At 39.4% G+C, this 22335-nt stretch overlaps 1 protein-coding gene across 17 annotated transcripts in view; it reads right to left on the reverse strand.

Moving 5' to 3' along the window:
- Positions 1-22335, reverse strand: part of kiaa1109 (KIAA1109 ortholog) — a 106571-nt gene that overhangs the window by 66573 nt on the left and 17663 nt on the right. For all 17 annotated transcript variants that reach the window (XM_077570417.1, XM_077571678.1, XM_077571592.1 and 14 more), the window contains exons 16-39: positions 20649-20746; positions 20267-20451; positions 19411-19517; positions 19114-19337; positions 18163-18378; positions 17779-17916; positions 16023-16199; positions 15316-15444; positions 13914-14033; positions 11334-11665; positions 10970-11220; positions 9602-9842; positions 8539-9027; positions 7255-7528; positions 6973-7110; positions 6784-6854; positions 4844-5017; positions 4364-4484; positions 4103-4252; positions 2863-2990; positions 2303-2505; positions 1989-2189; positions 1692-1903; positions 96-247 (exon numbers count right to left, since the gene is read on the reverse strand). In XM_077570417.1, coding sequence (XP_077426543.1) covers positions 96-247; positions 1692-1903; positions 1989-2189; positions 2303-2505; positions 2863-2990; positions 4103-4252; positions 4364-4484; positions 4844-5017; positions 6784-6854; positions 6973-7110; positions 7255-7528; positions 8539-9027; positions 9602-9842; positions 10970-11220; positions 11334-11665; positions 13914-14033; positions 15316-15444; positions 16023-16199; positions 17779-17916; positions 18163-18378; positions 19114-19337; positions 19411-19517; positions 20267-20451; positions 20649-20746 — 4531 coding nt within the window. The remainder of the gene's footprint in view (positions 1-95; positions 248-1691; positions 1904-1988; positions 2190-2302; positions 2506-2862; positions 2991-4102; positions 4253-4363; positions 4485-4843; positions 5018-6783; positions 6855-6972; positions 7111-7254; positions 7529-8538; positions 9028-9601; positions 9843-10969; positions 11221-11333; positions 11666-13913; positions 14034-15315; positions 15445-16022; positions 16200-17778; positions 17917-18162; positions 18379-19113; positions 19338-19410; positions 19518-20266; positions 20452-20648; positions 20747-22335) is intronic.

The following is a 22335-nucleotide window of genomic DNA, read 5'->3' on the forward strand; positions in this document are numbered from 1 at the left end:
AGTAACAATATGTGCCACATGCTCACTCACTAGAAACATGCTATCAAACTTCCCAAACTTTGTGACAGCATTTAATCTCTATGTGACATCATTACCTTGAGATGGCCTGTGAAGGTGACCGCACATTGGTGGGAGCAGCAAAACTGAACCAAATCTCACAGATGGTCAGTTTCATGCTGCTGGAGTCAGGTGGCGGAGGCATTAGTGGAAGGTCTTTCTTTAGGTCGTCTGACTCAACCCCTTCATCCTGCACATGAAGTTATGGCACATCATCAAGTATGCATTTCAGAGTCAAATTAAATTTTCTAGACACAATCGTCAAACAATTCACTGTGTAAGGCAGGGGTAAGGTCCTCGACAGCCACTGCCCTACCTATTTTTTATGTCTCCCTAAGCATCTAAATTATTAGTTGTATTTCTTTTATCATAATATGCATTGTATATAAGATTTGCAAATCGTCTAACCTAGATCATTATTATTATTTATGTCGTAAATTGGGGTTATCTTAGACTGAATTTGTGTCATATGAATAAACTACTGCTAGAAAAAAAATGTTTTCCCATCTTTCCTCACCCAACAGCCACCATATAACTTCTATGCCTTGTAAAGCGCATAGATAGATACACCCTTTAGGCTATATTCTCTAGTTCATATGCAAGACTTTTTTTTATGCGCTTGTGCATTTTTCTCCTACGCACATTCTTGCATCTCGACTTCTGACACCCACCATAGGTAACCTGGGAATTCATGCACAAGAACAAAAGATGCATGATGATTCTTTGAAGTATGAGTCTGGCTGTAAATCATGAAGCATGTTTAAGTTTTTGCCCGAAGCCAGCTGGGATAGGCTCCAGCGCCCCCTGCGATCCTTGTGAGGACAAGCGGTTAAGAAAATGGATGGATGGATGGACTTGTGAATGCCATCCATCTTCCAAATCCATTTGATATTGTGCAATTTAAATAGGAATGCTGTCGCTCGTCAGAATGTACGCTCCGCTTTGTCTACCACACCACACTTTGAAATTGAAGGAGAACATTCTTTATTTTCATTCAGTATGAAACAAATTTAATCAAGGTAATCTAATCATAACATTGTGTATATGACTGAATGAATGTTTGGAGGTCCTTTAATAAAAATTAAAAAAAACATTAAAATAAAAAGTTTGTGTGTGTCTGCCGTTGATAGATCAGTGGTGCTCAATCTTCCTTGCGGGGCTTCATATATGCTTCATATTTTGACGACAGGCATTAAGGCAAATATAAACAAATGGTCCATTACGATCACTTTATTGTAGGCTTAATACAGGGAGCACTGCGCTTTCGCAAAAGATAAAAAAAAATCCAAATTTTTCACATATCACGGCTAAAACAATTTAATAGCCAACTCACGGAGGTATGCGTTATGTTTTGTTGAGAGCATGACTGAGCCTTGGTACGATTTTAAATGGTACTGTTAATAGGGCCACTTCTGAGGTAAATTTAACAAATGTCCAAGTGGCCTAAAAAAGGACCAAACTGGCCAAGCTAGTCTTAAAATAAAATGTCTAATATGACCTCTGGTGGTGAGGTGGAGGTATACAAAGATGTTTTCATAGACAGGAGGTTGTGGTTGGAGGGTTTCTAGCTAACTATGTTGACATCACACAGAACATTATAAAAGTATATTGAAAATCACATCCTGCTGGCTTGCCTGATCATCTGAATCAGAGTGTCCATTGACATCAGAGGGGGGGCTAACAGTATCACGTGGTATGTTGTCATCAGATACATCAGTGCTGTAACCACTCCCTGTCTGAGAGCCTGTTGATCCATTAGAATTTGGCATTCCAGTATTTCCACCAGTGTCTGAGCGGCCCATCACGCCAAATGCATTGTAAAGAATGGCTCCTGATTGCCGACCACCTACAGTGTTATATACATTAAGTTACATAGACAGTTAAAAAAACATAAATAAATTTGGGAAGCTCTGTTGCAAGAGTTGGTTTACCTTTGACCGTAAGGTTTTCGATGCCACATTCAAACATAATCCAGCCCCATTTCTCAAGAGAAGTGGCAGAACGGCTGAGGTCACCTGAGCTGCCATGGATGTCTGTCTCATCTACTAGAGAAAATTCCTCAGTTTCCTCCAGGCCAAACAGCACTTTAGACTTCTCAATAGGGATGGCTGTGATGGCACAAGTGCCGATGTCTATATGGATGTAAACAGAAATAAATAAATATATAAAAAATGAAAAGAAAACAGCAATCCGCAGAAGAGCAACAAACTACTGTCGCAAATACATTTAAAATCAAAGGACCAACCTGTGGAATCAAGGCCTCTGAGCTGGCTGTGGATACGGTGGATGTTGAGCCTTGCAGCTATTTCTTTGCCTTTCTCAATGCCAGCATTAGAACGTAATGAGCCAGATGACTGAGGCTGCATCTTAGTGGCAGAGGCGTACTTCTCTAACATAACAGAGGGTCGCCCATGTTCTGTGGTGTTAGGGGTTTCTTCCACTATACCCCTAGGGGAAGAAAATGTCTTTCTGATTTTACAAAGCCAATCATGTTCAGCTGACACCGTCAGAGAATTATTCAGTTAACAGTTCCAAACATTTTTGAGAGTGTGAGGAAAATATAACAGATCTCAATATGATGCATGTCATATCATATATTCACGCTTCATAACATAAATAAATAATAATCGCTTAATTTTAACCTTACCTGGAAAAGTATTTAACCTAAAATCATTTGTATGGTCACAATTTGTTCTTGACCCTAATCTTGTGGGTGGCGTAATGATATATACACACACAGACATGTAAGATACTTAGCGACACAAAGTGCAGGCACATTTACGTACCAAATAGTTATTGCCTCACCTATTCATCCTGAACTGGGTGGCAATCCTGTCAAAGCAGAGTGCCACAAGAGACACGTGTGTGACACACTTACTGGAGCAGGATGGAAAACCCTCCTCTACAGAAGCTTGTAGGAGACAAAGGTTCACCTAAAAGGAAAAATTAACAATAACACAACAGATGTTAACAACAGTATAGTGTACATGTTCATTTTAGACGGAAAGATAGATAGATGAGATAAGATAGACAGACAGACACCGTATTGTCCAGACTATAAAACGCATCATGTTATAAGCCGCGCCCGCCTGGTGTGGCTTTTTCTTTCTTTCTTTTTTTCCCCACACATTGGCTCCGCCGCGGTAACATACTGTACGTTGTGAAATTAGATACTCAAGAGCAGGCGTTCGCACAGCGATATCCGCGGCTAAAAAAAATTATACATTAGCCGCACCGTCACCTTTGCTGCAGGGGTTAGAGCGTATGTGTAGGAGCCACATGTTATTTTTGCTTTTAATTGTGGTAGATGACCACATGTGGCAATGTAGGCACTGCCTGGACCTCTCCACCCTCCCTCCCTAATCCATTTAAGAGCAGGTGTAGGTGATCAGGTGGATGGAATTGAAGGTCATGCGTTTTTTACCACTCGTAAACACTCGCTCATACATTCATTTCACAAATAGAGTTTCCGTTATAAAGTTAGCTGCATAATTTATGCCATGTTTGTTTTGGATTGAACCATTGAGGCCATTTTTTGTAGACAAATATTTGTTAAGTCAAGAGTGTCAAAAACATCTCCCACATCCATCCACGACGACTACAGGACCCAGGGTTAGTGGTTACAGCATGGAAAAAGTAGCGGTGAAGTCTGGAAAATACGGTAGCTATCAGGATGGATGGAGATAGACAGACAGACAGACGCTTGGAATTGGGCACACATTTTGATGTAAAATAAGTATTTCTTACTATTGTTTATCACTGAACAAATGCAATTGAATTAATTTTGATTGATAATAAGAACTTATTTGAAGCTAAAGAACACATCTTACACATTAGGGGTGCCAATAATTATGGGGGGCAGTGGGGCTAAACTGTTCAGAAAATGGATGGATGGACATCTGCTAGGGCATACTTTTTTATTTACTGCCGCTTTCTTGTTGCTTGAATGCTTAAATGATTTACTATGCTGATGACTGGTTGCTGTTGATTAGATGATATTTTACAAAACATTGAGCCCCTCATAGTTTGGGGTCATGAAGCTTACCTTAGGGATTGAGACATTGGCTTGGAGGCCCTTGATTTTCACATTATCTGGTTTGACAGACAGGTCAGTCTGGCCATGGGAGATATTGAGGGAGCCATGGGTCGTGCCCTCATTCTTGGAAAGCTTGTGCTCCTGCTTGAATGCTTGGCTCTGTGTAGATCCAGATTCACAACAATTAGACTGCAGCCATTAGAGAGAATTCTACTTTTGATTAAATTTCACTAGATGATGGAGCTGTGATTTTTCTTTGATTATACTGACCGATTCAGTAACTGTAGATTTGCTGATCTGATAAGCCTCGTTGAGAACTTTCCCATGCAGCTCATCTAGTATGGCTGCAGGATGACGGATACTGGCAAAGTGGACCATGGATTCGATGTACCTGAAACCAATAAAATACAAATATGGGTTGTAACATGAGCAGATAGTTAAAAGCATTCCCTTTTACAACAGTAGATAATAATACTGTACTAGAAATAGCAATACTGATAAAGCACAGTCAATACAAAGTCTTAAATTCTCCAACGTTCGGGCTAAAATTCACCGTCAATAGAGATAAATGGAAAAACTATAGCCTAAGTCAAGACACTGATCTTAAATCCCACAAATCAATAGTTTAGATATTTCAGAACAAATCAGCAATTAAATATTCCCACTGGTGTCCACTGATGTGTTTTTGATCAGTTATGTCTAATTTACTGTATATGATTTTCAACAACATCACAAAATACTGTTTGCTACCTGTCCAGGGATTCAGCCACGAGCGGTGTAAGCACCACATTGATGGCCCCCTTCACCTCCACTATGGCTGTGGTCCTGGTCTGAGCTAGAGGCTGCTCCAGAGACCAGTCATCCGTCATTGTATCCTCATCAGTATTCTCCATAGCTCTCTTATCCAGGGGGGTATATGGCGTACTGAAGAAAAACAAGGTATGTTATATTTATTGAAGCATAAAATCAGTGCTGCTAAAGACAGCGTAGAGTAGAACAGAGCTGCCAGCCAGTAGTAATTCACTTCCAGAATAATTTGCCTGAATTACTGTTTTTTTAACTTACAGTATATCAAGGACATTACTAAGGAACAGTTGCAGCATATTGTGCAACAGGCCATGTTGGGAATAATCTAACTAATTATATTTCCCCAAACGTGTTATCGTTATGCGTTACAATTGATTTGCGTAGCGCACTCTGGCTCCATAAAAAGGCTGCTGGGCTTGCGAGGGCGCCATTGACGCTGCCAGATGATATACTTAAGTTCCGACTTGTATATAAGTCCGTGTACCAGCTATATGATCGTGCCTTCCGATTACGTCACGTTAAGTCAGCTACAATTCACCATTATTAAATTATTTTCCTGTTCACCTCGATTATCTCTATATAATCTATATAAAATAGTTATTTTTTATGATTGTTTTAAATGTATATGTTAAATGTTTTTGACTTTATAAAAAAAAAAGGGCTTGATGTATTCGGGGTGTTGCATGACTTCTGCTTATGGCCTGACAGTTCCTGCCCACTGTAGGTCCAAGATATGATCGGACTGCAAAGTTCAATATACAGTGTATAAAGTGAAATATTTCTTCTTCCCTTCTGAAAAAACATTAAACACAATCATATTCCTAAAGTCATGAAGGCTTCCTCCTTCGAACCAGTTGCGTGACATCATCAGCAGGCGGCAATCTTCATAATTTGCAGTGATGGCAGTCAATCAGTCAGTATGTTTACAGGACCAGGATAAACCTGCTGTTTGCTTGGTTGTTAGTTTTTTTTTTTTAAGTGCAATAAAAACTGACGTTTATGTAGAATTATCTGCCTATTCAATTCATTTCATTTTTTTTTAACTGCTGAAAAAAAATCTAAATTGATTGATTTGATATAAGGCGATTTTTTTTAAAGTAGTGAAAATAGTTACTTTGCCTGGTAACAAGTTATTTTCATTATGAAGTAATTTAATTACTAACTCAGTTACTTTTTAAGCAAGTAAGTAGTAACTAATTACTTTTATAAAGTAACGTTCCCAACACTGGTAAGAGGTACACGTAGGTGGTAGTCAGATGTTAATTTATTATATTAATATACTTTAAACTTTATAGGCCCCTGTTCTCAGGTGACGTACTCATTCATTTCTGGTTTAAGATGGTGCCCTGTTTCGCTGTGTATTATTTTCTCTCCAGACACAATTTCCTGTTCAAAGTTGGCTATATAACGGATGTAGACGCAGTTCTAGTTAGATCTACGTTGCGAGTACTGCATCGCCCAATCATTTATTTCTGCGTTTTGCGCACTACACAGCACATAGCTGAACAATTAGCATGACGACTTCCTGTTAATTACTCCCTGTCCTCCTTTCGTGACAACAAAACTTGTCAGAAGTGTATCTCATTCGCTGCCATGGAGGCAATGTTCATGATAATGATACTTGTCAGAAGTGTACAGTTTATTCGCTGGTATGGAGGCAATGATTTGTGACTTATGCTGTGTTAACACCGGTTGCTAAGCAAACTCTCACCTCCGCACTGTGTTTAGCCACATTAGCTCGCTGGCTAGGTAGCTCGCTAGCTAGGTAGCTGGGGATTTCCGTAATAAAATAAAGACAATCTGTAACATTTGGCAGCTAGCTCCGTGTAGAATGTTATCACATACACAAAACAAAACAAAAAGTTAGTGACTTAAATACCTACCTATTGTTATCTCCGATTAGCTGAAGTCCTCTATCTAACAGAGAATTGGCTGAGAGGCCATGTTTTATCACCTGAAATAGTTTTGTCAGTATTAGTATACTGGTGTACAGTGGTTGCAGGTGTACATTTTAATAATTTAATTACATAATTATTTACTATGACTATCCTGGTAAGCTAAATGACAAAAACCTTAAAGCTTGGAACGGAAAGCTGGTCAAAGGAGGTTGAGCTTTCTTCACTTGTAGGCGTGTCAAGATCTAAGGGACGGTGTAGAGAAGACTTGGAGGTCCTCTTATTGGTGGGCTGCTTGACAGACCAATTGGACACCTTATACAAATTAAAATAAACAGTGTATACAAAACAGACAGGTTATAATTTGATCAACTTAACTGGGTACAATAAAGTTGGCTACATCGTGTCATCAGCATTTTGAGGTAGACATGGCAAGTATGGCCGATCAACATATATAACCTGATAGTGGGCCAGGTAGTTCTGGTAGCATGCCATCACGTGGGGCTGCCTCGTTACTGGGCCAGGTTCTGCCATCTTTTCAGCCTCCACTGAACTCTCTTCTTCCATGGCTAGAGCAGATACGAAGGAGGCCTGGGATATGTGGCTTGGCAGAGGCTGGGAATGCAGTGGGGGCAGCGTTGGTGGCAGAGGCAAAGGACGAGGCTCAGTGATCAGCTCCCCGTTGAGGACATAAGTGAGAGGACCTTCAACACTGTGGTAGATGGAGCTCCGGCTAAGCAAGGTGCAAAATATTTCAGAATAATTGTCATTATAAGTGTCATTGATTCACATACATTTCATTGTTGCCTGCCACATCGATTTGGATTTAGTATTCATTACCCATTTGAACTCTTTTTCTTATGCTAATGAAGACTGGCGCAACAGCAGAAACTATACTGTTGAATTGGTTATACTTGTGGGTGATTACATTGACAAAACAAGAAATAAATTGCTACATTTACACTTGAGGTTATAGAAAATTACAGAATGCTTAGCAAAGAAAGTGATACCCAATTTTCATTGATCAACTAAAAGTAATAAGTAACAGCTGTTAAGCACTGGGTGGTGTCAAATTCAGCTCTAAACGGCTATTAAAACATAACATTTTGTCATTATCATGATTGCACAGTAGACCAGACAAAGGTTAATCCATGGTAGTGTATTGTACATTCAAAATATTTATCAATTGGTGTATTATTCTAACGCAAGTAAGGATTGCTTGCCATTATACAATATTTTTTAGTTTGCAAGTAATCAAAAGTATAAAAGTTTTCCTTAAAGCTGCTCTATGTAACAATTTGTCCAAAAATATCTTTACAATAGCCTTTTTATTGACTATTTATGATTAAAACATCTTCTAATTAGTAGATTAATACCCTAGTGGTTCACAATATGTATGCTAATATTTTCAGGTCGGATTTGATATCATGTGTGCATTGTGTATGTGAAGAGAAAAGTGTGCAGTTTCATTTTCCGACCACAGGTGGCAGTGGCGATTCAAAATTCAATTTTCTGCATTCAGCAGCTTTAAAAGTCAATAAAGATTAATTCAACTGCTCTGACAGATGTAAATCTTTCATGTTAAAATATGGTGTTCAGACTCAATCAACATCCTGACTGAATCTTATTTGAAGTATTTCCCTCTGTTCTAATGTCATATTTGGCTAAGCTTCCTGAAAAGCACCACTGAAAAAAAGGTTCATGAGTAGATTATATTACTTTTAATTAAAAGATGGAGCTAACCTATAGTTCTCCATGTAATAAGGCGGTTGCGGTGGTTGTTGCATCTGCTGCCTTCTCCTCTTTTTGCGTCCCGGGTATGTGCCAGGACCCTCATCAGCACTGCTAATCGGCTCAAAGTCTTCAGCAGCAGAGAAGTAAGCTTCACTGTCAGCCATCGACATGCTGGAGTCGGCGGATCGGTACTGATGGAAGGTGTTGGAATCTGCTGAGGGCGTAAAGGGGAAGGAGCCATAGCTTCGACGTTGACGTGGTGAATCCAGGACATTCTCGTCACTGCGGGAAACATCACCGCTGAACTGGACACCTCCAGACAGCACCGGCGGTGGCCTGTCATTGAAACAAGCAGCTGACAAGCTCTTGGTGCTCCCTAATCGACTAGAGTGCACTGAAGACTGGCGCTTGAGGGGAGAGCAAAGGGGCGATCGTACGGATCGTTCCTGGGAGTTGTTGGGTGAAATAGGTGAGCCCTCCGGAATATCCCGGAAAGTGCTGGAAGAGTCACAGGCACAAGTGGCAAATTTACCATTTAAAGAAAAAAAGAAGTGCGTAAAGCTGGAAATGCCACTGCAGAGCGTAAAATTGATGAAATATTATACCTTCTTTAACTCATTCACTCCCAGCCAACTTCACTGAAGCAACCCCCGTCACTCTGGGCTGTTTTATTGGATTTTGACTAGGGATGCACTAAAATGAAAATGGTTGGCCAAAACGAAAAATGAAAGATGCTTGTCCGAAAACCGAAACGTCGAAAAAAAATTAGGCCAATTTTTATCATCATGGCATTTATTATAATTAATTAAAATATTATTATAAAGCACAATATAAATGAATTGTGCTGGCCGTTTTTGTAATAACTACGATTGCTTCATGCAATCTCTTCAGTTCAGAGGCTGCATCAAAGCCTTCTTTATGCTCTAGCATAAAATAAAATAAAACACCATTAAAAACGTATAAATATGTTTTTGGGACCATGGCAATATTTAAAATAGAACATATTTATGCTTTTTGGGAGCAAATGAGTTAAATGCATATCACAATCAGAAGCATTCTTAATGCTACTCACTCGACAGGACTTTTGCCATTCACAGAAAACATGCGTTGTTCAACACTTGGCGAGGGACTGTCCCTTTCTCCAGCCAGCAGGGGCAACGCCGCACTGGAGGAACTGTTCTCCTCAGATGAGGATGCAGAGCTGTGAGAGCGTTGGGGTACCTGAAGACTAAGGTGCTGCTGACCTCGTCTCTCAGGCACCTCAGGAGGCAGACACGGTGAGCGTGTATCCGTTTTCAGCCCAACAACCCTTCCTGAAAAAACAACATTGATTTGACACAAAGCACATAATTGAAAATAACGAGCATACTGCCTTACAATTACGCAACTTATATTTTTCTCTGATTTTCATAGTCTATAGCAGTCGTTCTCAACCGTGGTCCTCGAGTACCCCTATCCAGCCTGTTTTCCCATGTCTCCCAAAGCCAACACAGGTGTTTCAAACGATCAGCTAATTAGCAAGCTCTGCATGAAACCTGATCATGATCCTCAGCTGTGTTAGCTATGGGAGACATGGAGAACAGGTTGGATAGGGGTACTTGAGGACAGGGGTTGAGAAACACTGGTCTATGCAAATAACACTCATCATGCTGTAATTTGCATTAGCTATTTAGAAAATGTAAGAAAAGTAACATCTGAATAAGAATTTCAAAGGCAGTGCACATCCCGTTGTTCCATGGGAACTTAAAAAAAATGGATTGACAAAAGTTCATGTGTCACGGATCAATACACTACAATTCTTTAAATTACTGGTAAAGTTTACGTTCTCAAAAAAATATACATACAAGTATCACTGTATATGGTGCATTCTGTTCATACGCCATCGGTTAGTGTTGAAACTAAAAGTGAATTTTCTGTGCCCCTTTTTCTGTGGCAGAGAGCTGGAGCTTATCCCATCTGACTAGTCTGGAATGCCAACACAACTGGGACTGCTCACCACCAATCAATGACAGGGCACATGAAGAGACAGAACGATTCACACTCAGATTCAAGTTGTCACTGAGTGGGAAGTGAACTCATGCTTTCTGGACAGACCCATCAGGGACATTCAAAGCAAATGATTTCGAGAAATAGATTGTTTTGAAGAGCAGTTGGACATTGACATTCTACGTGTTAAAAAGCCTAGCATACCAACACCCGCTGCTACATTGCCTCAGACTTGTGCTTTTATTATTAATGCATGTGTCATTTGCGTGTTGTCAAAAACTCCACTCTTCTTTGTACTTTGTGAACATTTTGATTCAGAGCAGTGCCCTCTGGTAGATTAGTCACTAAGCATTCATCCTGACCAATGGAAGTATGAGAACATCTCCAGTATTTTTGTATGCATGCTGGCAGACATGTGCCGTAACAAATCACATTTCATTTAATTAATTCCTACCATCCACTTTGGGTGTTTCCTTGGTCATTATCCACTCCCCAGGCTGAAGCAAAGACTGACCATAACACATATCTGATTCAGTGCTAGAGGAAGAGAATGCAGATGAGGAGGAAGGTGTCATCTCTTCAAATTTGAAGAAGTCCAAGCCCATATTGATTCCTCCGAAGAACCTGCAGCCTCCAAGGCAGCCACAGCGATTCCTGCTACGTTTGTTTCGAATGCCAGACTCTTCAGGCCACAGGAACCAGAGTCTTGGAAGAAAGGTGAGGTAAACAGGTCAACAGCTAATTCACTATAAAGTAGCAAAAGCAATACTGCCATGTTGGAAGGCTGCACTTTCAAATGAGAGATTGTGTTTATGTACCTTTTGGTCTGTGTGTCATGTACTTCCAGAAATTGCCTCTGGACTTCACATTTGGCTGAGTGGTCAGCGGCCAGGGCAATGTCTGCCGTAATGAGGTTCAAGTTGACTGAACCAGCCTCCAGCCAGACAGAGCGTCGCATCACTGCTGGCTGACAGAGACTCGGTGGCTGACCTGGAGCTTGGCCCTGCCCGACCGGCAGCAGCCTGCTCGCATCACTGTGCTGCTGCTGCTCGATGTACTGTTGGATGTTTAATTCCTGCACTACAGCACTGATGCCCTCTCCTACTGCCTGGTTATGCAGGTTGCAGTTGGCCACACGTAAAATACCCGTCTGGAAAGAAGTTGTATAATGTTACTGACAGATGTTTGTAGCGGTTGCGCTTATAAACAAAAACAACAACTTCAAAACCATAGTTGTTTTTGTTGTTTCTTTTTAACTCATTCACTCCCAGCCATTTTTACTTGAAGCAACCCCCTTCGCTCCCGGCTGTTTTACTGGATTTTGACTGATTTTTGCAAGGCCCACAGAATATTGTGTTCTATTGCTATAAAAACATAGCACCTACCAAGAGAAGCATTAGTCTCTTCTTTCACCAGGAATAAAAAGTATATTTCTATCGGTTTCAATTTTGCAGCAATTAGCATTAGAATATAGCTAACAGGGCTTAAAGTAAAAAAAAAAAAAATCCTGAGCCTGAACTTTTTCCAGGGAGCGGTGGTACAGTATCAAACGTGCCGATTCGTTGTTCGACCAACATCAAGACATTAATTACTATTCGATTCGTCGCCGTGGTTGGACTGGGCATTTGGGAAACTCATGAAATTCCCGATGGCCAGTCCACCCCAAGTGTCAGGTCATCTCTTTCATTATCCAATTATATTATGTATAGTACAGTATAGCACTGCGGGTTGCAGTCCCCTCTTGTGCTGCAGCTATCAAATATTTTGGTATTCAAATATCCTATGGAAAATGTTATTGAATAATCAGGTGTTTGGATAAAAATATTATTTTTGCAAGGTGAAAGAACAATTATGAATACAGAAGACATTAAAAATATATTTCTACTTACAAATAATTGACCAACTTTTATTTCTAGATAATCAACTTTTTAAAAAAAAAATAAAAAAAATTTACTTAAATTTAAATTGTGTTTAACAGCACATTTTCCTCTCTAGAAAGTTAGGGAGATTTTAGACAAATCTCTCCCCATGGATTTTGGAATGACATTCCGTTAAATATTAGGCAATCTCTACCCACTCTTAAAACACATATTTGTTCTTTGGTGTTTGACTCTGCATGAGACTCATCATTGTTTCAATGTTTTATGGTGCTTGCTGTATTTTGTTATTAATTTATTTATTTTATTTACTTACCTACTTGTGTTATTTTCTTGACTTATTCATTTACCTACTTAAGATAATTATTAATTTATTTGGTGTTACTTTTGTTTTACCTGTGTTTATTTCATGACTGATTTTTACTCTATGTACAGCACTTTGTATGAAATGAAATTCCGTATTGAGTAGTTTTTGGTCTGTGAGACAAAGTGACGTCAGAACCACAGTTGTGATTTTGCCGACCGTCAAGTGCACAATTGAGTGAGTTCGGTTTATTAAACTGATCTCTAGGAACCGCAACTGTGTCCGGCTGCCAGCATCAAAGTGTGCAAATCATCACGTCGATAAGACTGCCGTTGAAAAGTAGCCCGATGAATCTAGCTGCAGCCGCTAGCACCGTTAGCACGCTAACACTGTAGATGCCCTAAACACTGGCAACAGGCACCGTGCAATACAATGTCAGCGTAATTAATTTTTCTTTTAGTGCCCTTAATTGGTGATCGAACATGATTTCTGTACGAAGTTGTTTTGTTGACATTGGTCGCAATTGTTTACGCCAGCAATAAGATTGGCAAACACACGTTCCGCAGGACGAGTCAAGTCATCTGTTGCGCCACTGTCCGCGACTGGCAAAACGCTTCCAGGAACAACTTCAAAATAAAAGCATTCCATTAACATTGCGCTCCACATATTATTTGGTATGGGGAGGTTTATTTTGAAGTTGGCCTTCTCTCCGCATTGGCATTTTTTTGCCAGACGTGTCAAATACGTAAAATGTTTACTTCTCTGAATTTGTCATTGCGCTAGTGGCTCTTACGTCGGAAATCCGGCACCGTGCCTGAATACTTTAAGCCCTGAGCTAATTTTCATCAATATTCACAAACCTGTGAATATCCAGAAGGGGAAAGAGCTTTTTGCAACATGGCCCTGGCTGATCTCTTACACAATGATGCCACCTGTTGGCTGTTTTTGTAATAACTACCATTGCTTCAACCATTCTCTTCAGTTCAGAGGCTGCACCAAAGCCTTCGGTATGCTCTAGCATTTTAAAAAAAACGTATAAATACGTCTTTGGGAGTATGGTAATATTTTAAAAAATAAGGTATTTATACCTTTTTGGGAGCAAATGAGTTAAGAAAAAAAATGGATGACAGTAATGTTGTTTGAAAAAACATTGGTGACATTGGCGAGCACTTTGTGGTATATTTCAAATTTAATCAAATAAATTAGGGTCTAAATACTTTGATATTAGCAGCACAGCCGTGTTCAACAATAAAAAGGTCCACTCCATCCATGGCCAGTCGCGTCATGGTGTACTTGAGCTCCTCTGAAGTTCGACAGTGACCTGGTAAGCAGGTTAACTAAAACACAACAACAAATTTGATCATTTACAGTGGTAGGGCAAAGGCATATTGACTTTGAGGGTGAACACATCAATAACTGCCACCGGAATGACTAATAATAATCCACGTTGAAAAAGTCCATAGTTGCATGCATGCAGAATGTATGTGTCGTACGATTAATGTGATCGTTCCTCAGATTACTTCATGATAACGCCACCTTGCACAATATAAATAAACTCAACGAAGCCATGAAAGTTGCACAAAAATGTTGTATGAACAAGTTATGGCCCACCGAAACGGGCCTGTTGCAGTGTCAGCACAGGACACGGGCGTCTGGTGGGTGAATTACACTACAGTTGAAATGCCCTCGTGCAGTGGTTCTCCAATGGGGGTACTTGAAGGCACTCCAGTGGGTACGTAAGATTTAAAAAAATAAAAATAAAAAATCCATACAAAAATCCTTTACAAATAATTATTGAATTCAATATTTCAGGAAAATATAAGTTTTATTTTCAGTGGGCTATTCAATTTCATTATTTTCAAAATCAGGATTCTTCTCCTTACTAGAATGGTTCGACCCAACTTGTCACGTGCCACTTCTCGTCACCTGTCAATAACTTGAAAACAATTAAGTTAATTATTTATTTTTGATAACGAATCTTTTCTATGATCCAAAAGAGGACACTTAATGTTGATTTTTTTTTTGGGTGGACAAATATTTATTAATAATTAAGTTAATTATTTGTTTTTGGGAGCAGATGTTTACTATGATCGCAAGAGAGAACACTTTACTTGGGTTATTATTTCTATGTACACAAATGATTAGCCGCCGATCCTTTTTAAAATAGTTTTTCTTTTTTATTTATATTTTCATTTCCAAATAGTTCAGAAGAGACGAATACAAACGGAGTTTGAAAGGTACTTAAGTTTAATAAATCAGGCAGTGATGGCACGGCACTGTTTTAAATCTTTTTTGTTTTTGTTGTTTTCAACCCAAAAATGCTTTGCGCTGGTTAGGGGGTACTTGGCTGAAAAAATATTTCACAAGGGGTACATCTCTGAAAAAAGGTTGAGAACCACTGCCCTAGTGTGATTATGCCCTGAGAAGACATTTAGTTCGTTGGATTGTTTTTAATCACGTGAAAAGCTGCAGTATTCTCTGCTTATTTTGACACATATTTTTTTATAACCAAAATTATATTCACACAAAAAAACAATCATCCAAATGTGAAAAATAGCTGATGTGAGAAAGAAAAAAATTACTATAAACAGTTCACAATTGTTACAGCAAGCAAAATACCTTAGCATCACAGATGCGACGGTCAACGCCATGCTGGCAGATGACAGACGGCTTTGGTTGTTCGAGCTGGAACTCGCGGGACATTACATGAAAAACAAAATTCTCCCCCCACTCTATCATACTGGCCACCTAAAAAAAAAGAAAAAAGTAAAATTACAGAAAACATTGACTGCAAGAACTAAAAGTTTGAATTGTCATTATATACAACATTGACAAAATTGTTGGTCCCCCACTAAAACAACTTGAATCTGACCAAAATAATAATTAAGGAAAAGAAAAATGTAGTCAGGCCTGTTTCATTTTTAAAATAATTATTTTGAACCACAAATCAAAAGCAATGTATGATTGTCAATGGTTTATTTTCATAGCATTTTTTATTATTCTTTTGTTAGATTCAAATTACATCTGTGACTGCTGCATGTTTTCTTTCTTTAGTCGACCTGGGTTGTGTGTTCTACTGTGTGAGCTAACCTGTCTGTTACAACTTTTGTCAATAAAGAGAGAGGAAATAAAACAAGTCATTCTACATTCACCCAGCACCAAAGAATTAACACCGGATGAGTTTTTACAAAGGTGACAGTTTGGAATCTAGAATAAGTGATTCCAAAAGCATCAACGTCTAGACCGGACTGTGGTCCAACATCAAGGTACCACTGTATTCACAATATTCCTCATAAATTTCTAGAACCTCAGCTAAGAACTCATACCTGTGGAACAGTCACCCTGCCAGAGAAAGCCCCTGCCTGCATATCGATGAGCCAGGCGTATTCAAGGGTGTCACTTCCTAATGGCAGCCCCTCTGCAGAGAACATGGCATGTGCCCTCATCTGCAGGCCCGACAGGCTTAGGTGGCCATCCCTTAACACTCCATCCACTGTGGGACGCTGAGACGCAAGGAAGAAAAAAAAAAGAAGAAGAAATGTAGTTGTTTTGAATGTTAAACATAAACAGAACATTGTGTTTAACAATGACAAAGCCCTGCTGCAAACCGCCATATGATGGTGTCAAAGCACTACTTTTCAAAAAAAGAAAAAGAAAACATGAAGCTCCTCAACTCACTTCAACATACTTCCTTGGCACCAATATGCCACAGGATGGCAGCAAAGCCATAGTTGGAAAGTCCACATTGCTTACATGATTGTCGCCATTACATTTCATTAACTGATGATGTGGTTTTTTTTACCATTTATATTTGAGATGTCCTGTTTTGTTAGTGGTCTTTAAATGCACCTCATATAATGTGAACAGTTCACAAAGTGAAAGTTTTTTTTTCTTCTCTCCCAATGCAGCTACTACGTCTTTTCTAGGGCTGCAAATAGCAATTATTTTAAAAATTGATTAATCTGTTTTTATGTTGTCGATTCAGCAAAAAAGAAAAAACTATTTTAATTTCCATCCTGTTACCCTAAAACAGAGAATTACTTTGAATTGACAGTGCAGAAAATGCACAAACGAATTATGATTCAGTTACTGTTTGGTCCATAACATGTCAGAAAATATGCAGAAATTATACAAATAAGATAAATCATTGTTTTCTATAGTAAAAGCAGATGTTTGCAAATGCCTAATTTCCAAAGAACACAAACGTTCTGATTTCATGGAGGACTACAGAAATCAGAAAAGATTTACTTACAAATAAATAAAGTCTCTAGGCGATTAACCAATTACCAACGTGATTAATGATTAATTTGATAATCAAATAACCGATTAATTGTTGCACCTCCAGTTCATTTATAAATACTGTGGGCAGTTAACCACTCGTTGCTTGCAGGGCTGTGCTGTAGCAGGATCTGAAGTTAATTGCTTCAATTAAGTGAGTTCCCTTAAAGGGACTGCAACATGAAAAATCAACTTTTTGGAGCTTTTAACCATGTTAAAATGCTAATTCCTCACCAAAAACATGACCAAGTTGTGTTTTCCTCCATTCGCCCCTGTATGGGAAATTCTAGGTTACTCTGCTTTCCAAGCACCAACCCCTCCCAGCTTGAGAAAACGAGCTGTTGGCACGGTTTGACGTCATTGCGTGTGGCCCCACCCCCGCACCGCCTATGCGGACAAAACATACACCCACTTTCTCTGAGACCTCCCTCCATGGGATAAAGACAAAAGTAGCTTTTATCAATAAACGTTCTGTCCAAATGAATTCAAAGCAATCAATTATTCTTCACATTTGCAATGCCAAAGTGCAATGAAATGGCAATTGGCTGTCTTAAAATCAATTGGCTGACAGTGGTGTTAACTACAAGTAAAACATTTGCGTTGATTTAAATGAATGCATGGTGTAGTGAATAGTGCGCTCGCCCCATAAGCAACAGGGCGCTTATAATCCACTCCAAGGAAATACATCTATATCTTTAGAGTGGTTACAGGTTTGCGCCCTAAAAACTATCTGTCCATACTGATGCAAGATTGAAGTAGTGTGGCGTAAGACTTTAAGGGGGGGTGGGGAGTCTGATTTCTTACCTGGTAGTTGTCACTGATAAAGATGTGGATAGGTGATAGCAGCAACTGAAGCATGGTCTCCTTGTAACCTTTTTTCATTTCAAAACATAAGCGCTCCAAAAAGCCAGATGGACCCTCTGGCCCCTCGCTGCTACAGTGCTGAGGAAACCCAGGAAGACAAACAGAAGACAGATCCTTGGATTTCGACTACAGTATAGATCAATCCAAAATAAGACGTTTGAATATAAATGGAATGCTATGCTAAACAAAGAGTAAAGAATTACTTTATATTTTAATATTCTTTATATTCATGCTGTTGCTCTTTCAACATATTTTTTTACAAAATGTTGCTCAACCCATTAGTCTTTCTTAAGCCACAAAATGTACAATAACAATCAGCCTTACCATTGGCAGTCGACCATGGACTTTGTAGAGATTAATGAGCACAGTTATGTCCCATGGTCGCAGGTCCAAAGGATGTATGTCTGAAGTCTCCTTCGGTCCACTGTCTTCCATTCCAAGAGGTGACCAACCCAGACCAGATGAGGACGTGGACAAAACCGGACTGGACACTGTCTCTTCAAAGTCGGTGTACATGTCATCTTCACCAAAATAATTTTCCTGAGAAATAGTAGAAGAGTGGACCTTAGAAGGTTACTTGATCGACTGTGTGTTCTGCTGTGTCAGACTCTATAACACTGCTTTTCAGACAGAGTCTTTATAAATACAGATACACAAAAACATTAACAAAGACAAAATCCGAGACAATATAAAAGTGTTCCTACTTTAGTTTGGCCCCTGAGTGTCATTAACTTAATCACCCCCAGCCATTTTCACTGAAGCAACAACCTTCGCTCCCAGCTGTCTTACTGGATTTTGACGGATTTTCCAAGTCCCACAAAATATTGTGTTCTATTGCTATAAAAATATGGAACGTACCAAAAGAAACATTACAGTCTCTTCTTTCATCAGAAAAAAAGTATATTTTTATCCGTTTCCATTTTTCACAAACCTGTTGAAAACACTGGGGAAAAGAGCTTGTGGCAACATGGCCCTGGCTGATCTTTTATACTCTGCTGCCACCTGCTGGCCATTTTTTGTAATAACTACCATTGTTTTAAGCGACCTCTTCAGATCCAAAGCTGTATCAAAGCCTTCTGTATGCTCTAGCATAAAAAAAACATTAAAAAACATATAAATACGTGTTTGGAAGTGAAGGAAAAAGTATAAAAAAAATTGTTTATACGTTTTTGGGTTGGAATGAGTTAATTGTTGTGTTTGTTGATGCTTGTAGGTGTTGTGTCTTTGCTTGTGTAAAGCACATTGAGTTGCTATGTGTATGAAATGTGATTATACCTTGATAGAAATCAGTGCCCTCAGTAAAGGTCCATAAAGGATAATTTGAGAATTAGGAGACATTTCCATTTCCACATGAAGTCTGTCAGGGGGAAGCTCTGAGGGGTCGGTTGATATCCGGCTGTGGCCAGCTGAGGCAGATGTGTAGTATGGGTAGGTGTGGTGTCCGGAAGTGTTTTCTGGGGGCCGTAAAGCTGACAGCATTGTTTCCTCCATTTCTGACACTGCATTTAGGAAAATACTATCGTAAGTTTTCAAAAGAATAAAACATGTGTGACACCATGGCAGAAAGCTTACATGACTGTTTGAGTTGCTCATCAGCTTTTTGGGGATAAATGGGATGCCAGGTGTAGTCAATGATGAGCATGAAGTTTGGAACACTCCAGCAGTCAACCCAGCCGGCTCTGACGGTGAGGAAATATTTAGAACACATCACAATGCTGAGTTGAAAATTCAAAACAAATTTGACAATCAGTTTGTCAGAGGATGTAATTGATGAAAACAGACCAGTTAACACAATAATAAGAGAGAAGATGGGTCTCTAACATGATGAATTCAGAGAAAGTCTGAACATCTCTTTGAACATAACTTAAAATTGTGCAAAACAGTGTTTATCCCGTTGAAACACATCCTTATTTGCATTGCTATAACTCTTTCACTTGTATAGTGCTTTTCTACCTGTTAAGGCACAGAAAGTGCTTTACACTGACATCAAATTCACCTACTGATGGTGCAGTACCAGGAGCAACTTGGGGTTCAGTATCTTGCTCAAGGACACTTCGACATGATCACTATGGCCAGGGATCGAACCCACAAACTCTGGGTTGGGAGACGACCACTCTAACAGTACCCATTGAGCCACGCCACCCCAAAAAGACAGCAAAGCAAAAGTAGCTTTATCTGTAAAACATTAATTTGAATGAATATTTTGTTTGTTTTCGTCATTATTTTACAATCAGGATTCTCAAAATATGCCTAAACAAAAAACAATTACTGTAGTATAATCACTGTACTAACACATACATACTGTTGTTTCAAAAAACAGTAATAGTAAAAAAAAAAAAATCTATTTCCATTGAAGTAAGTTATAAAGCCCTTTTCTTTGTAAATACAGTATATACAACCCCCCACCCAACAGACACACACAACTCACTCTGCGTGGGTGATATTCCTCCACCGGGACTTGTTGGGTTTAGGTGGCGGGGCACTTTGATTTTCCCCTGGCATGACCATGTCTGCGGGCAGCTTGACATTCTGGTAATCTTTGGCAAGGGTGAGGAGGGGGTAGCGGCTTGGGTGGCACTCAGGCAGAGACAGTCGCATGTCTGTATCCTCTGCCTAAAAACGTCAGGATTTACACGTACTTAGATACACACAGTTAAAGCCTATTTTCGAATCCATCTGAATCGAACAATAATTTATGATGAATCTACCGGATGTATTTTTACTGTCAGCAAAGAGAAACAAATCATTACACTTCGTCACATGGAAACCGTATTTTGGCAAAGGAAATCCTATCTGAAAAAAGAACTAACCTTCAAGCTGAAGCGGGTATGGCAGGTAGTTGGAACAAACTCATTAAAAGGCAAAATGAAGTCTATATTGAGCGTCTCTCCACATGCTGCCAGGTATACTGCAGAAAAATGTTATTGTAAGGATTATAGCAGTAATACAGTACAACATTTACATACAGGGCTCTAAATTAACACCCGCCAAATGCGGGTTAAAATTCATTTTGGTGGGTGGTCATAAATATTTACTAGCTAATTTGGCTGGTAATGCAAATTTCAAGGCTCGAAGCTACAAGACGTTATGCAGTTGTGTGCTCTTTTGCGGAAAACTGAGTTGGGAAAACTAGCACTAAAATGTAATTTGCGCACAGTTAGAGGCACTGTTGCTGTCGTAACTCGTCACAATAAAGCTGTCTTGACCGCTGAAAGTGTAGTGAGTGAATGAATGAGCACTTTACTTTTGGCTGCAGTTGAAATGTTGCACACACACCCACACACATACCAGATGCATGTTTTTTATCATTGTGAGTTTAGTACCGCCTTTTGTTCCACCTTCTAAACTTGTAAATAAATGCGCAGAGCAGGCAGGTGGAGGCAGGAAGTTCTTTGGTGCTGAGAGCATCCACTTCCTCCTTTCTGCAGAAAGACAAACTTGGGTGTGGTCCTTGATTCCCGTCTCACAGAATTGCATCATTTGAGGAAGATTCAATAATAACCCTGACAGTAAGTTATTGTGACACAATCGCCAATTGTATTTCTCTTATTTCACGAGTGCGAAACACGTAAAAAGTGTTAAATGAAATATCCACTCGCGGTAAATCACACTAACGAGGCGATGGAGTTGAGGTCTGTTGGGAGCACTGAACAAATTAAAGTAAGAAACGGTACGCACCTACAGTAATTTCTGGACTTTAAGGCGCACCTGACTATAAGCCGCGCTAGGTAAATTTGGGGAATACTCCAGTTTGTTACACATATAAGCCGCACCCGATTGTAAGCAGGTGTTTTAATGTTACCGCACCGGGTTCCCGCTACTTACTTTTCCATAATGAGGGCGCAAATTGTCTCGCTCTCGTTCTGTCTCTTCTACTGTATTTGGGCCCACTTGGTTTATTTGCTCTGCCTGACGCTCTTGCGCTTCCTTTATAGTGCGCCCCCTTGTGATTTGATGGATAAGACGCACCTTTGTTTTAGCCGCAGGGTCGAATGCAAGTGAAAAAGGTAGTGGCTTATAGTCCAGAAATTACTGTATATAACATTTGTATGTGAATGATGCAAGCCAAGAGATGTGCAGTTTTCTAACGTAAATCAATCATTAAACATATCTTTAAATGTGTAGAATTATAAACTGAAGCTATATCACCATACTTTCTTAATTAGAAGTATACAAAAGTATGTTGAGTTGGAGAAGATGTTTTGAAATGCTCACACCAGCGCAAAAAAGAGCTTTCACAGACCGTACCTGTAGGAGTAAGTAAATTAACTTTACTATACGTTGCAAAATCAGTGTATTTAATACGAGACATAACATGCTGCCGTAGACATACTGTTGTTACTTTACATTTAGGGGTTTCAAAAAGAAAAAAAACATCTGGGAAATTTTTCACTGGGAAAAAACATTGGCTGGTAGAAATTGTGTTCGGCTAGTAGCTTTAGAGAGTCGCCAGCCACGCTGGCTGGTCATCAAAAAAGTTAATTTCGAGCCCTGTAT

Source organism: Vanacampus margaritifer, chromosome 1 (genome assembly GCF_051991255.1).
Source record: "Vanacampus margaritifer isolate UIUO_Vmar chromosome 1, RoL_Vmar_1.0, whole genome shotgun sequence".
NCBI classification, from domain to species: domain Eukaryota; kingdom Metazoa; phylum Chordata; class Actinopteri; order Syngnathiformes; family Syngnathidae; genus Vanacampus; species Vanacampus margaritifer.